The sequence below is a fragment of the Lates calcarifer genome, linkage group LG20, assembly GCF_001640805.2.
Source record: "Lates calcarifer isolate ASB-BC8 linkage group LG20, TLL_Latcal_v3, whole genome shotgun sequence".
Lineage (NCBI taxonomy): Eukaryota > Metazoa > Chordata > Actinopteri > Centropomidae > Lates > Lates calcarifer.
The window spans coordinates 5,359,149-5,376,155 of NC_066852.1; the positions used below are offsets into that span (position 1 = coordinate 5,359,149).

Consider the following 17,007-nt stretch of genomic DNA (forward strand, 5'->3'; position numbering starts at 1 on the left):
GAGGTTTATGTTGCAGGAAAAAATATAGATTGTGTGGCTTATTTTTATCCTCTGTTTGGTGGTGGAATATTTTCCCTTCCTTCTGCTGTTAGAATTTGAAGTGCTTTCAGTTTCATTGTTATTTAAATGGTATAACTTAACATCTGGGCAAAGGATTAACCATTTGTTTAACAATGGCACATGAGCATGAATAGACACTGTTGCTGTGTGTATTTAACTGAGAAAGGGTTTGATGAAATGTGAATTGTGAATGCCACCTTTCATTTGTGAGAGGATGATTTTGTTATTTTGTCTTTCAAAATTTGCATAGTTGTGCTTTAAAGTTGAAGGTAAAGCCTCACAGTAACAGAGGTTGTACTACATTAGATAATGTTTAAAAAGAACAGGGAGGAACTGTAAACTAGACTGATTACCCACTTTTATGGGTTTGAAGTTCTCTGTGTTAAATAGAATAATTTGAACTAAATAAAAATATCCTGATTTATCTATTGCAACATGATGACCACTACACTGTCCCTCTGTTAACTAGGAGTAAAAAGTGGACAAAAAACAAGTTGAGTTAGTGTTTTAAAATGGTATATTTGCTGAACACATTCATACAGTGGATTCAATGGCACAGCCATTAGGTGCCAGCGAACGCCAAGCCCATTCACATACCGTGACAGCTGCTGGCCATCTAGTTGGGTGAGGCGGGGGAGGTCATGGGGGGCTCTGGTCTCCTCGTGGGGTGACGGGGTGAGTGTGGCAGTCGACTGGTGACTGTAGGAGGTGGCCGGAGAGGAGGCGTTGTTCCTCTGCGGGGGAGAGGGTCCGTCCTCACAGCCCTCCATCAGGTAGGTCCTCTCAGGGAGGGGAGGACACCACTCCTCATCCGAGCTACACAGACAAAGAAGAGAGATACAGCTAGATGATACAGTGTAAGAGATGTAGCTGGATCTTATCCTGATGTGCTCTTAAAAGATATTGTTCGGGGCAGCCTGTTTGCTCACTGGTGCCTTCTAATGCAGCTAGCTATGAGGCTACTTAAAGATTAATGCTGTTCTTTCAGGTTTGACTCAAGTTAGAAGGCCTTGCCGTTGGCAAAACTGCAGGAGGCTAAGCTTCCACTTGGGTGGGATTGCTGCTACAAGCATGATACTCAATGATAGATTTGCCCTAAGGTTGCAGAGAGAGAATGGTAAAGAGGAACACAGCTAACTGTGTTTTAAGAGTTGGAAAAACAGCTAAATCACTAAAGCAATTGACCAAGGCCGAGATAATTGAGTTGTCAGAGCCAGAGGCAGAAGAACCACATTGGCCTAATGTCCCTGTTAGAAGTGACAGTAAGTCTGAATGATAACGTATCTGCTTAATACTAATTTATAGAGATGTCTGGGATGGGAATCTGACTCACCCTATGTCCATGTCCTCGTGCTCTGGGGGCTGGTCATCCTGCTCACACTGTTCCAGCTCTCCAATGGGGGGTGGTGGGGGCAACGCCTCCATCCAGGTCAGGGACGGGGTCTTGACAGCCTTACCCATCGCCTTCTGCTTGGGCTTACCTACAAAACAGACGGCACAATGATTCACTTGAAGAGGATGATTTGTCACAGTGAGCTGGTTCTTCATGAGCATAATTTGACGCATATCCCAGCAGGCCTGTGGCTGACAGATAAGAAGAGTTTTTTAAAATACGGCAAAATGGGTAAGCAAAATGAGATTCTTAGAAATACAAGAACTATTTTCATTTGACCTTTCTAAGAAACCTTTTCTTTCCTGTGTGCAGCACTGATGCTAGGTCAAGTTAATTAATTTAAAATCCAAAATGTTCACCTTGCTTGCTTCTAAGTTAGCAATCCAACCAAATAAGAAACTTATTTAAGTAAGAAAGGAATGATTATTTTCATTATTGAGCAATCTGTGATTACTTTCTTGATTAATCAATCGTGTCAGAAATAATATAACACAAGCAGTGCAGCTAAACACATGCTGAGCTGGGTCTGTTGGTAAACTGCAACAGTGAGATCAGGACAGAGAAGATCGAGTCGGTGGTGCCTCCTCACCGTTGCAGCGGTCCGGCTGGGCGTACTGAGAACCGGAGGGCCCCGGCTGGGTGATCCAGTGTCCGTTGTCCTGCTGCTCGCTGCTGTGGGGCGGCACCTGTGTCTGGTTGGTGAAGGGCATGACGGAGGTGGAGGCATAGGGGGTGGTTGAGGCATGCTGGGCGTAGGTGAAGCTGTGCAGATCCTCGCTGGTGGCATCTATGGTGCTGTAGATGGGGCCTTCTGTGGAGCCTCCCATGCTGTATTTCTCTGTCTGATTCAGGTAGTTGGAGATGCCAGCTTCTACACAGGCACGGAGGTTATATTTAGCACAGTTTTCCTGCTTTGTTAGCTCTGTTTTGTCATACCGAATGCCTCTGCTTATCACCACTCTCAGTGATGCTTCAACTTAATAAGAAAATCTGCCACAGCAGCTGTTACATAAGCACAAAAACAGGCATTCATATACTGTATCTACCAGACTATTCTGTCTGAGCAGCATCCTACCATTGTAGTATCTCTCAGCTGTGTCGTGATTGGTGGTGCAGCAGTTGACGGCCTCTTTACCGCTGTGGACCAGGTTGGTGGTGGGCCAAGAGTCTGCAAGCCACGGGTAGTTGCCCATGTTGCCTCCCAGCACGCCGGGTCTACAGAGACATTCTGGCGTTAATTTAAGACATGGCGGGACACAGTGCAACACCAATGACTGTCCAGATGGAAACATAAGGAGCAGCACAGAAAAAGCTGCATGTGCAGACAGTGAGAAACCTTTGCAGTCATCAATCCAGTCTACTGATGACAATACATTTTGAAAAGAGAGGGCAGACTACACACACATAACAGATTATAAACGTAGGATGGAATGTGATTACCTTCCATTGAGTCCTGCTCCCTCTCCGTGAGGGAAACCAACTGGAGATGACAAAGAAAAGGAGAGTGATGAAGAGAAGTAAGCTGACTTATGCAATAAGGATTACATTGCGACTATTTTTAATGTTCATTAAAAAAAAAAAAAAAATCATACAGGCCTTTGGTAACGATCAGAATTCTACTTTAGGGTCATTTTCATGACCTCTGTTGTAAGAACAAAGTATCATCCCAGACAGCAGACAGAAAGCCTCAGGTCACTAACAACAAATCATTCCACCTCATGAACATTTCCTCCTGACCTGCTGGTGTGTAGGCGAAGGAGGCAGTGTAGTGGCTCAGCTCCTTCCTCTTCTTGCGCCTGCAGTAGATCCAGACGCTGAACCCCATGAGGATGACCCAGCAGGCTCCGCCGATGCCTGCGATGAATGCCGGCTGCTTGACCACATCAGTGATCTGCTCAGCCAGACTTACGCTGCTCTCCTCGCCGTTCTTGCTGGTGCCACCGTCGCTTCCGCCGCCTGGCATGGAGGGCTGTTCAGCTGGCAGCTCTGGAGGGAAAGAAAACAGGACGGAAGGAGGGAAAAACAAGATGACAAGGACGAACCAAGGGAGAACACAGCAATGCTTTGAGCATGACAACATGCTCACAATGACAATGCTAACATGCTGATGATTAAGAGTGAATAAAAGTGTATACCTTGCTCACCATCGTAATTTAGCATGTTAGCATGACTCAACATGTTTAAAACTGGCCACCCATAAAAAGATGGTGAGCAGGAACATGTAATGAGCAGACTGAGCAGACTGAGACATAATCCTGAAAGAAGAATCAGACCAGCATGCACAATTTTCACTGTAATAGCTGGTCGTAAGAAACACTAAACTGGAGAAATCTGCGTTTTTTATAACTATGACTATAAATATGACTTGCTTAATCCAACCTCCTTGGACCCATGAAACCATAGAAGCTTTGAACGTGGACTTCTATGACTCATTACATATTTGAGTACCCTTGATTTGACGTCATTAGGATTCATCCTGTGGGAAACATGAATATCTGTACCCAGTGGCATGACAATCCATCCAGTCGTTAGCAGTCAAGACACTTCAACCAAAACCAAAATGTTAACCTCATGGTGGAGCAAGAGAAGACAGAGGAACACCTAAGTCAGTAGGGTTCATCCTCTGGGCACCATAAACGTGTACGCAATCTTATGACAATCCATTAAACAGTTGATAGGATATTTCAGTCTGGTCCACACTGGTGGACCAACAGGCATGGCCCGAGACATGTCTATTTCTAGTACACCTGCATCTTCTCCCATTGTTTTTCTTATCGTGGACTCACTGATGAGGACGGACACGGGCTGACTGCGAGTGCCCACACCGGCGCTGGTCACCGCCGCCACCTCCACCTGGTAGAGGACACCGGGCATCAGGCCTTTCAGCACGGTGGACAACGTGTTTCCATCCACTGTCTTGTTGATATAGTAGCGCGTCTGGTTGTCTCCGCCGCTGCCCACACACCACACCTGTTTGGATAAATAGAGTTGGAACTAAAATTGATGCTTTCTGTCTCTGATGTGTTTTCGTGACACTTTCAGACAAACCAGTCCATACTCCTCAGCTCAGAGCTCATATCTGCCTTTTTACTCACTGATGAAATAGTTAACTATGGGCTGCAATATTTGATCTGTTCAAAACGACATCAAAGCAGTCAGATCTTTCCACTGTTAAATGTACAATGGCGATTCAACCTGACCACTAACCTGTGTGCTCTACTCTACGTTTGAAGTTTTAGAAACACGGCCAGGATTTTTCTTCTCCTTTAATAAGGTTTTACCTCTGTGTGCAGTGATTGAACAGAACATCATAGCCATCTTCCGGAGATTGAATCACAGTGTCTTATGCAGTGTCCACAGTTGTCCAATAACCCTCTGCTTCCTTTAGTTTGAACATTTTATATATTTAACAAAGCTCTTCAGGTGCACATTACTTATTACCTGTTTTCTAACAGCTTTGTTGTGTCAAACTGACTTGGTTCAGCGGAGGCGTGTTTACCTTGTACTCCTGGATGACGCCGTTCTGCATCTCACTGGGAGGAGGCTCCCAGGAGACGCTGATGCTGGAGCTGTTGCTTAGCTTCACTGTTGCCACTGTAACAGATCTGGGTGGGGCACTGGGGACTGCAAGAGGGTGGGAGACAGCATTTGTGTCATTTCATCAACATACTGATACATGGCACAATGAAGTATACACAAAAAAAAAACAAGTGAGTGAAAACAATTTAAACTGTAAAAACTATATTGCTCCAGATAAAAATGATGACATACAGTATAAACCACAAGTCAGGAAACATGAAAGTGCGCTGTAGCAAGAGAGGAAATGAAGTTTTATCGAGTGCTTTTAAAAGTTAATAATGTTTTTTCGCCAGAATAAGCTACTCAGGCAGGTCGATCCTAAGTCTATAAGTGCTGATGGCAAAAAAAGTCTGCTCTCTTGTGTTTAATCTAGAGTTTGGATCAACCAATATAAACCTGCTGAGGACTTCAGGCTGGGTTAGGCTGCATTTAATGAAAAAAGGATCAATATAAATGAACCCAAATTGAGGAGGATAGAAAATTAGCCCCCAAATGAGATAACATAACTGAAATTCATGCAGTGCCATACAGGCTAATGAACAGCTATTTTCAAAGCCCTCCAATGTCAAAGGGAACCTAGCATAGTTTATTAAAATAAGTTTTATTTGAATTTAATCTCAGATACATACAAATGTTTCAGAATCTTATTTCTCACCTTCCTCTGGTGTTCGGACCAACAATGTTCGGCTGTCCTTGCCCTGGAATTCGTCAAAATAGGGACGGATCTTTATCTCATACTCTGTTCCTTTGAGCAGGCTGGTGAGGACGGTGCTGCGCTCAGAGGGGGAGTTGATGTCCTGGAGGAGCCAGGTTCCCCCGATGGGTCTGTAGAAGAGACGGTAGCCCTGGACGTATTGAGACTGGCGGTCAACCTTTTTGAACAGAGAGAGGCAGCAGGGGAAAATGAGAAAAAAACAGAGGCAGGGGACATATAGAGGCAAAGTGAAAGAGTACATTTCTCCTTTAGCTAACTCACAGTCCAGGATACTCGGACTGAAGCAGGTGTCAGCGTGACAGGGTCCTGAAACTGGACGGCCACCTCCCCCAGCTCCCGCTGCACCTGTCTGTGGTCCACTCCCTGACCTGTGGGACTCACATCTGAAAACACATATTCATTACTCCTTAGAGTGTTGCTGCCAACGAGCAGTGGTTTTCACAACCAGGTTTTGTGAGGGGATGCAGACTGACCTTGCGTTCTGACAGGCTCAGAGATGGGGCTCGGGTCACTCAGGCCGTAGGCGTTGACGGCTCGGACAATGAACAGGTAGATGGTGTTGGGGAGAAGACCGGTGATTGTGTGTGTTTCCATCTTGACCATGTCAGCTACGGTCTGCCATGTGCTGCCTGCTGATTGGCTGCGAAAAGGTAGAAATTAAAGATGATCATTGTCTGAAAGCATCTGAATATTTACTGACCATAATTAGATCCCTAATCTTAGATAACACAGGTACTAGTGTGTTATCTCTGTTTAAAAAAAAAACATATTTACTTCTTATTGTCACTGCCACTCAAACAATTTTATATGAGGCTGCAACTAATAATTCTTATGCAACCTCATTTCATTTTTTTCTCGAATTATATATAAAATAATCACAATTAAAAAGCAGTAAATCCTCACATGTGAGAAGTTGAAACCATGAAATATTTGGCATTTTTGCATGAAATTTAATTTGTCTAAATATATTCATTGTCTGTCAGTTGACTAATTGAATAATTAACTACTCTGTTGGATATTTAGCTTGATAGCCGATAACACTCATATTTTACTCTTATGTATTTCATGCAAAAATCTTAATTTGAACATTAGCTAGTGGCTACAGCAGTCAACTAATTGTAAAAGAGCTCCCTTTAAATGTAGCGTAGCGTACATGAAAAGAAAATACTAATTATTTTTAAACTGCAGTAAAACCACAGAAAGACAGCTTATAAAGGGTGCGTAGCTGTGTGTGTCTGCACCAGTTTCATACTGCATTCAGGATTTCTTTGCAATGCTGATTTGATGTGCAGCTCCACAATTAAAAAGTGCATGAGAAGATCTCAAGGCAATAGCACAATCTATTTTTGGCTACCTCTAATATTTCTTATCTGGTAAACAAAAGCAGATGTGAGCAAAGTCACTTGGTTCACAGAAGTTTGCGCTCACAACAGTTCCTTCAAATTTGCTGTCCTGATGAATAATGTAATGAGGCTTGTGAGAAGGCACAGCTGCCGGCAGGAAATGATGGCATCTTCTTGGCCTTGTGGCACTCACCCAGATGCATTATTCCACCACCCCTCAACCTCGTTCCCTTTTCCTCCTGTCTCCCTGTTTCTCTGTGAATTTATTGTCACCTTGGCAGAGCAGCAGTCACAAAAGCCTCCCCAACCATTTGTTTGACACTTTCAGATTTTCCCCAAGGGTATTGTGGGGGATTGTGGTGAACTTGCTTCAGTGCTGAACTGCACAATTAGACCAAAGAGGAAATCGACTCATGAATACTCATCACGTGTGTGATGCCCTGCCCTGCGCCAGCACTAAATTCAAGGTAACTTTGCTGAGGAGATGCTCAGAGGGAGTTCATACACTCACACACAAGGCTGTGGCCCCAAAAGAGAGAAAATGAATACAGTCTCACCAGGAGAATGGAATGGGTCTGCCTTTGTACATTAAATAAACACTTAAACACATAGCATATGCATACACAGACACACACACACACACACAAACCCCAAACCTTTGACACAAAACAAACCTCAGCACCTCAGGCTAGGAAATGTTATTGCAAACATCCCAGCGGTCCCCTCCAGCTGCTTTATAAAGAAGCAGTTTGCGTTACTTGGAAACGCTCAGCCGCTGCCATGGGCCACGGTGCATCGGGATCTGATTAAGCTCAGCCGGTGTTCCCCTCTTTATCAAATTGGAAGGACACATTTCCCCATAAACGCTGCCTGTCTTCATCTGGAGGCCTACTCCCATCCGTCGAGCCACCCATCCTGCTCTGCTAAATCTACTTTTCCCCTAATTAATCCAAGGTGAACCTCCTCTCAAGTGACAGTACCTGAGGGTTTCTGCTAAGGCGCATTCGCGTTCACGAGTGTCTGCTATGGAGGACAAGAGAGACAACAGAGTCTTCCAGCATGTTTGTCACTGTGTAGTCTGTGCATGCAGCCAGCAAAGTTTGTTGTGGTGTGTTCTTGCCTGACAAAACTGATCCACAAGTGTTACATTCCTTGTACAATTCAATATGTAGTTCTTCTGTGATTAATAATATGTGGTAGTGTGGGCGACTGTAAACAGCTGCACGCTGGAGGGTCCCTGACTAAAAAATCTCATATGTTCTTGATGACCATGAAGATGTACTAATATCCGGTAAAAACAGGGCCCCCGGTAGTTTCCATTTGTGCCTCTGATGTAGCAAAACTCACCTGAAGGCCTCAATAATGTAGGAAGTGACGGCAGCTCCTCCCTCGTGGGCGTTGGGTTGCCAAGTCAGAGAGACGCTGTTCTTGGACACGTCTGTGACGATGGGTTTATGCGGAGGACCGGGCAACTGGAAGGGCTCTGTGGCCTGAGCCACTGACGAGTCTACACTCTCTGGATGGTGGGAGAGCGAACAGAGATGGAGGAGGGAAAGATGAGAATAAGGAGAGAGGAGGAAGAAATAAAAAACAGAGCGAGGAGGAGGATGCACATTTGATCACACTGCATCATTTTCCTTTAGCGTTACCGTTTCATAATGTCCTCTATGTAATCCCGCTAATGTTGACTGAACATTTGCATCACCCTCGCTGCAGGCTGAGCTCCTCACTTCTAACAGACTTCACAATTTTGCTTTTCACCACAACGATTAGATCTTAACTAACCATTACAACGCTAATAGTCAAATAACAAACTTAGGTGTCATCAGAGCAGCTTGTTAGGTCGTTGCTCCTTCATTTAATGCCACTAATGAAATCTCTACAGCCTGAAATATTTTATGTGTTAATGCCTGATAGGCTGTGGAGAAAATAAAAGGGGCACAGCCTCACAGTGCACTGTGATTCAGTTAACGGTGTGTTGTTGCTGCGGCACGATATCTCACAGCTACATCTGAAATGAGGCCATTAGCCTCCTTTATCCTTTATTTATCCCCCAGAACAGTGTCTGCTCTTTTTCAACAACATCATGCTCCACACTGCATTTAACAGTCAACAGTCACACACTTAGCCAACAGTTAAACGGTCACAAGGAAGACTATGTTGTTACTTGGACTTTTTAAAGTGAAAATCACACATTAAGAATTAATTCTCAGTGTGCTAATCCTCTTATCTACAGTCACATTTTAATGTGTTACTGATAAGTTCACTGCTTTTAATTAAAATAATGAGTAAGGAAGTGTTCAAACTGACTTTTCCAAAGACTATTAAGACAGACATTATTAAGACATTATTAAGACAGTTAATAACAGAGCTGAAAAAGAAGGCTGATAATAAGGTTTTGCTGTTTTGCACACAGCATACATTTTTTTTTTTTAAATTATACATCTCTATCTTTTCATACACTGCCACTCCATAGAGTTGTCATTTGCATGTATTTAAATCACACAGAGACAATTTACCTTTGACAGTGAGCACTCCACTCCAACTTGTCTCTCCACTGGAGCTGGAAGCCAGGCAGGTGTAAACCCCAGAGTCCGTTTCCTGGCAACAGTAAAATGTGTATCATTAGTTTAGTGTGTGAGTCCGTGCGTGTGTGTGTGTGTGTGTGTGAGAGAGAGAGAGAGAGAGAGAGAGAGAGTATGATACTGTGTTAATGCACCCATTACCGATGATTGAGACTAAATGTCATATCTCTCAAAGCAGAATGTTTGTACTCAGAATACTGAACAGAGGGAAGTAGGTGAAATGAGATTCACACAAAACTGACCAGTCTGAATGTCATAGTGAGATTGTTTTTTTCAGTATCAGTTTATAGCAGGATGTGGCTCCCATTGGAGCTCATATTTTTAAAAACTGCATCCAAAATGCTATCGAGAGCCACCACCTTTTATCTTTCTGTCTTCTTAGATCATCACAGTGAGTTCATGGAAGAAACCTCTCACCTGAGCAGGCATGAAAATTACAGATGACATCCTATAAGTTTCTGAGATGGAAGCTAAGCATGTATTGCTGACAATAGGGGCAGAATCACTGATGCATGGACAGATGTAATAACACAAAAATGGAATTTTTAGTCCTTAGACAGGTGAACTATAAAGGCACATTGGAATTCATGGTAATGTAGACAGTTTTCATTTGCATGATTTGGATGTGAAGTTGTGCATGTGAATTATTTTGATCTCTTCTCTGTATGTATCAGTTACTTGGATATCATTTTTTGAATGAAATGTAACATTCCGCCAAAAAAAAGAAAAACTGAACTGTATTTATCTGAATCTGTTCATCATCATCCTTTCATAACAACATTAAGAACTGCTTCACTTAGGAATCAGTTCTTGTTAATGTTTTATGAATCTACATTCTCGCTGCGAATGCCTCAACATAACATCTGCTTTAATTAACTGCTTCTCGTTGGGGCATTTTTTTTTTTTTTTTTAATTGTAGTTATCTCACTTTTTTTTCATAAATGATAAATTCTCAGTGGACTTATTTGAAGTCAAAGCTTAAGTCAAGCTGGTGGCTTTTATGTTCCTCGTCTGATTCCTACACAGCAGAGGAGGAGAGTTAAAGGAAGGATCAAAGGACAGAATTTTAATGACCAGCTAGAGGTCTAGAAAATTCTGAGGCGCCCGGTCTTTATACTCAACAGCTACTTAGCATTCTGGACAGGCTATGAGCAGATGTAATTAAGAGGTGTGTGATAAATGTGCCTGTGTCTGTGTGTGTGTGTACATGTGAATGCTGGCAATTAAATTTTTGGGGAGGAAGGCCAAAAGCTAGACGGGCTGTGAAATTGCTTACAACAGAGGGAGATGTTGGGGGTCTCTACACTGGGGAATCTTTCAATGTGACATAGAGGTGGTAACAACTTGCAGGAGCAGCGTCTCTGAACATGTTTCTGTTTGTTTAGCTTCACCACTCTGTGTCTTCTTTACTTTTGTCTTTTTTATTTCTTTCATTTTCCACTTTAATTCACCTGTTTTATTGAAGACGTAGGGCAGATTATCATTATGTAACTATTAATGGGCATTATAAGACTAATAGCTGGAAACTCTAGGCACTGAGATGATACACATACACAAGACTTCAACGTGCAAATAAGTGCAAATGTGTATGTAAGCCACAAAACATGACGAAGACAACTGACTTTAATTGAACTGCCCAATGTGATGAGTTCACGAAACGACCATTTATCTCAAAAATGGCCATGATTATGTGCAGTGCCATCTGATAAGCCTTTAAACTCCAACATCTATTGCTCTAACTGGACTTCCTGAATCATATTTCATCATCTCACTGGTACGTGAAGCAACAGCCCCCTACATTTTTTAAAGTCAGGGCTGTTTTTCATCTGAATGCCCAGAAGTGCCCCAGAAACCATAGCGATGCATCAGCAAGGTATCAAAAGAGGTTAAAAGCACTCCACAGGGTACCTTCAAACTGTATTTAGGATTTACTTTAAATTCTTGAAAGTACCATGCAGAAATTTTGACCACCGGTGGAGTTGTAGACCAATGCGAATGGATGGGTCTTAATATTTGTATCAGGTATTTTATCAGCACACGCACAAATTCACAATAACAGATTTCTCCACATTTTTCCAAACTGCTGAAAACAGTTGATTTGCACTGTTGACCAAAGGGCAATGTGCAGTGTAAATCAACAATTGGTGGCCTTCGTGCACCATTAAAGTTAGCAGTGCAGCATTAGAACTAGCAGAGAATAAGAAAAAGACTGCAGGAGATGTGAACGGTGCAATTTTGCTCTCACAAATAAAAGCTTTATAAATGTTGAGGAGCTAAGAAAGGTCTCGTGAACATATGAAATATGTCTGTGAAAATGACTTTAAACAGAACCATACTTGTTTACAGCATGAAACAACATGGGCATAAATTATAATGAGAGTTAGATACTTTGCATTTAGAGTACACGGTGAGGGCAAAGGGACTAACTGTTTGAATTCTGATGTTAACTGCACCTGTGCATGCTGCTGGATCTGTAAACAGTTCTCCTGTTGCACATTGCATATGTGGTTGTACAGGTGTGTGTGTGTGTGTGTGTGTGTGTGGGAGTGTTTTGAGGGATTTTAATTAGTTTTTCATCTGTTTTGCTGCAATATCTTTCAGTCTGCTGTAGTTCATCAATTTACATGCGGTCCCAATCCACCACAAACACAATCAGCCTTCCCTTATTCACTTATTCTGTGAACACAGCCCATATTACTCCCATTGAAAACCTTATACATTATGCAGAGGATATGCACGGCAGCCTATCATGACTAATGCCTCCCTGAGCACTGTTGACGCACTCGGCCATTCTCCCCTCCTGCATCTGAGGGCCAGCTCATCAGTAACGCTGACAGAGGAATTACTCAAGCCTAAGTGGCTTGTCAGAATGTCCTGCAGGACACGGGACAGGTGACTCTCTGGCCTATACAACATCCCTTGCTGCTCCTCCTCTCTCTCTATAGGACCTGACCTTGAGTTGACCTGTGGGCCGGCTGATGATGCGTCTGTCTGAGGGGTCCCCAGATGGTAGCGTTTGATCGGCGGATAGGGAATCGGCACGGTGGGCGGGTGGGGTAAACAGTCGGGACACCTGACTATTAATCAAGGCCGGCAGCTCTGGGCACTGTGTGAAACAGATTGCTGAAAAATGGATGTGGTGCGAAGAAGAGAGGAGAAGAGGAGGGAGGGAGGCAGGAGAGAGGAGCTTCAAACTTAAACACAGAACGTGTGAATATTTATTTCTTTATTATAGTTTGATTACATCTTTGACATTTGGGATATGACTGCACTGCTCTTCCCAGAAATCATCTGCCATTCAAACAGAATGATGTGAACTTTGGTGTCTTTCTCCTTTTCTTTGTCCACCACCTGCCAGTTAACACAGGTGTTAACTTTCTGCTCAGCGGCACAGAGAAGGTTGATAATGATGTCAGATCCTTTGTTGGGTGGGTGCAGAAGGGAAATGTGATTACAGACTATAACACGTGTACGCTGGGATTTAAAGTCAGCACATGAACTCGATTTCCTGCCTTAACCTGATTATTCCACTAATCTATTTTCTTTCGTGGCTATGTAGTCCTTCTCACTCTCCTCAGGCTTTGTTTGGGTTCCTCTGTTTCCCAACTGTCCCACTCCCTCCCTTTTTTACCTTGCCATTACCACACACACACACACACACACACACCCTACTTACTATGTCCACATCAACCATTTAGCAGAATGGCAGCACAAGTCTCTCTTTAACCCCCCCTACCAGCATCAGACACACACAAACACTCACACACACTTCCCGTCTGTCCAGGACGTCTTGGCATCGGTGAGGGACAGTGGTACTGTGTGTCTGGCAGAGATCCCAGGGTAATGGCATCTCCTCATTGCCAGGGTATGAGGAACAAACAGACCATCTGTCCCCCTCCAGGGGCCCAGATGAGATCGACTTATTTATACTGATTATTTCAGGGTTAAATGTGATTTAGGAACACTGATTTCATTTTTTCCCCTATCATGCATAAGGGAAATTGAGCTTGGTGTTTTGTGCTTTTGCATTTTGGAGTTAATTCATAGCAGAGTTCACATTAAGGAATGTTAGAGGCTTTTTAAATAAACCACGTCACTGATGTAACACAATATTTTTACTTGTGAGAATTTAGGAAAGTCTTATTTTGTAAAATTGGAAACATCCAGACTGACTGACGTTATTATATTAGCTAACCAAATAAATATCAGGGAACTTACTATCTACAGCTACTGTTTCAGTAATATCCACTATTATTTGATAAAGAGGGTAATATTATGTTATCTACCACGTATCCTGGTTTAAAGTGGAACTACACATTAAGTTATTTGCTTGCCCTGTACACATAATCACATAGATTCTTTTTGTCGTACTACAATATATGTGATTTTTTCAGTAATATATACATTGTAAACCAGCTTGAATGTGTCTCATTTGGAGTTGAAAAATAAGCTGTATAATTCTGTGGTCCCCCCTCAGCTGTGATGTATCAGCCAAGACCCTGATTCTGTATTTTGTTTGTTGTGCTTGCACTTTCATGGCTAGCACTGCCACTGGACCTGGCTATGTTATTTCAAATACTCTATTTCTACAAAGAATTTTGTGATATAATCTGTAAAATCCAAGGCCATAAACATCTTTAATTTTTTATGTTTGCTGTTTGCTGTAAAACAATAAAATCAAACCACCATCATTATGAGGCATGTCTGTTCACTGGAATCTGATCAAACTGAACAAAGCCCACAGAGAACTTTCAAAATGGTGTGTGACAGCTTTAAATGGGTTCCAAAGCACGAGCACTTCCAAGTTGGTGCTCTCAGCTGTCAATGTACTCCCCTTTATTCCCAATTGAAAATGAATGCAACATAAAATGTACTCAAGGCTTCTGACTCCTGAGTATTTTGAGCTTCTATCCTCTCCCCTCACTCAGACTCCTGCTCCTCTCTCTCATTCATCCAGTCTTCACTCGCACTGATGTATTGTGGATTTAATTACAAGTCTCAGCGATCGTTAATCATTGAGAACCCACAATCAATTAATGTGTGAGCCTGCTCGAGTCTCGCTGAGGCTGCGGTGACCTCAGGTGCTGCTTCGTACCCAGAAGGGAATTCTGGGCAGAATGGATTTCATTAGCATTGAGTAAGATGGCGCTAACGACTACTAATGGCCTTGCACGCTCATTATCATGGTGATCACGCCTCACCATGCTGTTTTGCTACATTCCCACCTCTCCTCTTCTCATAAAAACTCATCATTTGAGTCAACCATAAAAATGTCCTCTGTTTAAGCACTTCATACTTGCCCGTTAGTTAAGACTGTTTTATAATGTGGAATATGTTTATCTTGTTTGAACTGCATCATGTTTGATGTGCAAATAGTGATACATGTAATTGTGAATACATTTTAATGAGTTCACTTGAAGGTGTGGTGTGATGGAATGAAAAGCAGCAACAAATGCACAATAAAGTAGAAGGTCATTGCAGAAAGGCTGCAAATGTACAAGGCAAAATAACACAGCTGTAAACATTTTTCATTTCCTCTTTTATTACTCTGAGATTTCATCAACGAGTAAACTGTCGTTGCAGTTTATTTAGGTGGACGTCTTTCATTTAAATACCTGGAGGTTGGTGATTTGGAAGGTGCCGTTTTCCATCAGGGCTGATCCGACCGTCATTTCCCAGGATCCTCTGGCCGTCTTTCTCCCACTGAATGCTGGGAATGGGGTTGCCCATGATGTGACAGTGTAACTGAGCGGTGGAACCTGGAGCTAAAGTGTGATTGGCCGGTCCCTGACGGATGATGGGGGGGATGCGGTCCGAAGGCGCTGTAGAGACGGAGAACAAAGTCAGATCATGTTGAGATGTAAGATAAAAGGTCATAAATTCCTCCCCAGAGAATTATCATTTGTGGACATAAACCTTTCGTTTCTTCGTTTCCAAAATTCTGGCTGTGATCAAAATGTACTTTACTGTAGAACTGCACTATGAAGAATCTGTACCACACAGTGTGATGATGTTTTAGCAGCCTCTAAAAGCTACAAATATCTTTAACATGAGCGCTAATAATGCAATCCTTTCAGCTACTTAGTCTTAGTACAGAGTGCCACTCTGACACTACACACTTACACAAAATCCACAACATCCTGTCCAATACTTTTCAATCTCATTATCCATCACAAGAACAAAAAGCTACAGGGCTTTAAGCAGCTCACTCAGCAGTTCAAAAATCAAACCATTCATCCTGTCAATGGAAGAATAAATGGAAGAATTACATCTCACTCAGCTTCTAAGCCATTACATGTTGTAGTATTTTGTCATCTATGTCGTGGAAGCCAGACTCACAATGAGAGACCTGCTAATGTCAGCTGTTGGGTGTTTGAGTAACAAATCTACATGTTTGCCTGTAAAACCGCATCCACACCCAGAGGCTCTCACATCTACCTCTCTCTGGTCCTGCCCCAGTTCAACATGCAAATTGATGACATAGATTTTTCTCAGGCAGCAGTATATTGATGCAGTTACCTCTTGTCAGAGTGACGGACCACTTGACAGGATATTAAATAAAATCTCAGTGAATATGTAGTATTTACACTTGAATGTATCTTTTTAATAAACGTTACACCCCTGAATAACCATGAATAACATGGAATATCATCCTGGTGGATAATTAATTATTGATTCCGTTTTCACAGCTACTGAGCAAATGTTTTAGGCACTTGAGATCTTTAGATTCTTATTCATCACACAATTCCTTCAGGAGGACATCTGATCAGTCCCATATTCATTCTGCAGCAGGAACAATGAGTCCTTGATCTCTACATTATATTGTCATGATTACATGAAAAGTCAGGAGACACAGAGACAGACCTAATCTACTGAAAAGTTTTCCAAGATGCTTGGAACAGCCTGAGCGCACTGAAAAGTGTGCAGGTGTACTGAGGCAAAGGGTGTTTGTATGGTGTTAATTGATTATTAAAAATGATTCATTGGATTATGTTTGAAAGCATCCTCCTTTTACTATTTGTGCCTCAAACCTTTTTGTGTTTGTGTAAAACCCTACAATTTTAGACCCCAGAGACCATGTGAAGTCATACCTTGATTACCTGAACTATTACATTTGAAATGAAAACATGTACTGTATCTCTTGAAAAGGGATTGCAGTAAGTTTGTAGTCCAAAATACAACATCTTAGACACATTTTGGTATCTGAAAAATGTTGACAGAGCCTTAAGAAAAAATCAGTGTCAAAGTTAACTTTAAGACAGTTTTATGAAATCTTTCATCAGCTCATGAAATGTAAAAATAAATGAACAGATGCTGTATACTTTGTGTTTA

The 17,007-nt window shown here is 42.3% G+C and overlaps 1 protein-coding gene across 1 annotated transcript in view; it reads right to left on the bottom strand.

Annotated features, from left to right (window-relative positions):
- The window catches only part of robo3 (roundabout, axon guidance receptor, homolog 3 (Drosophila)), a 77,289-nt gene that overhangs the window by 5,814 nt on the left and 54,468 nt on the right, over positions 1-17,007 (bottom strand). Inside the window, 15 exon segments of the mRNA XM_018692098.2 lie at positions 658-876; positions 1,394-1,541; positions 2,043-2,324; positions 2,529-2,668; positions 2,894-2,933; positions 3,191-3,439; positions 4,240-4,423; positions 4,953-5,077; positions 5,688-5,904; positions 6,009-6,130; positions 6,221-6,387; positions 8,438-8,606; positions 9,610-9,691; positions 15,291-15,329; positions 15,331-15,497. Of these exon segments, the coding sequence (XP_018547614.1) occupies positions 658-876; positions 1,394-1,541; positions 2,043-2,324; positions 2,529-2,668; positions 2,894-2,933; positions 3,191-3,439; positions 4,240-4,423; positions 4,953-5,077; positions 5,688-5,904; positions 6,009-6,130; positions 6,221-6,387; positions 8,438-8,606; positions 9,610-9,691; positions 15,291-15,329; positions 15,331-15,497 (2,350 nt within the window).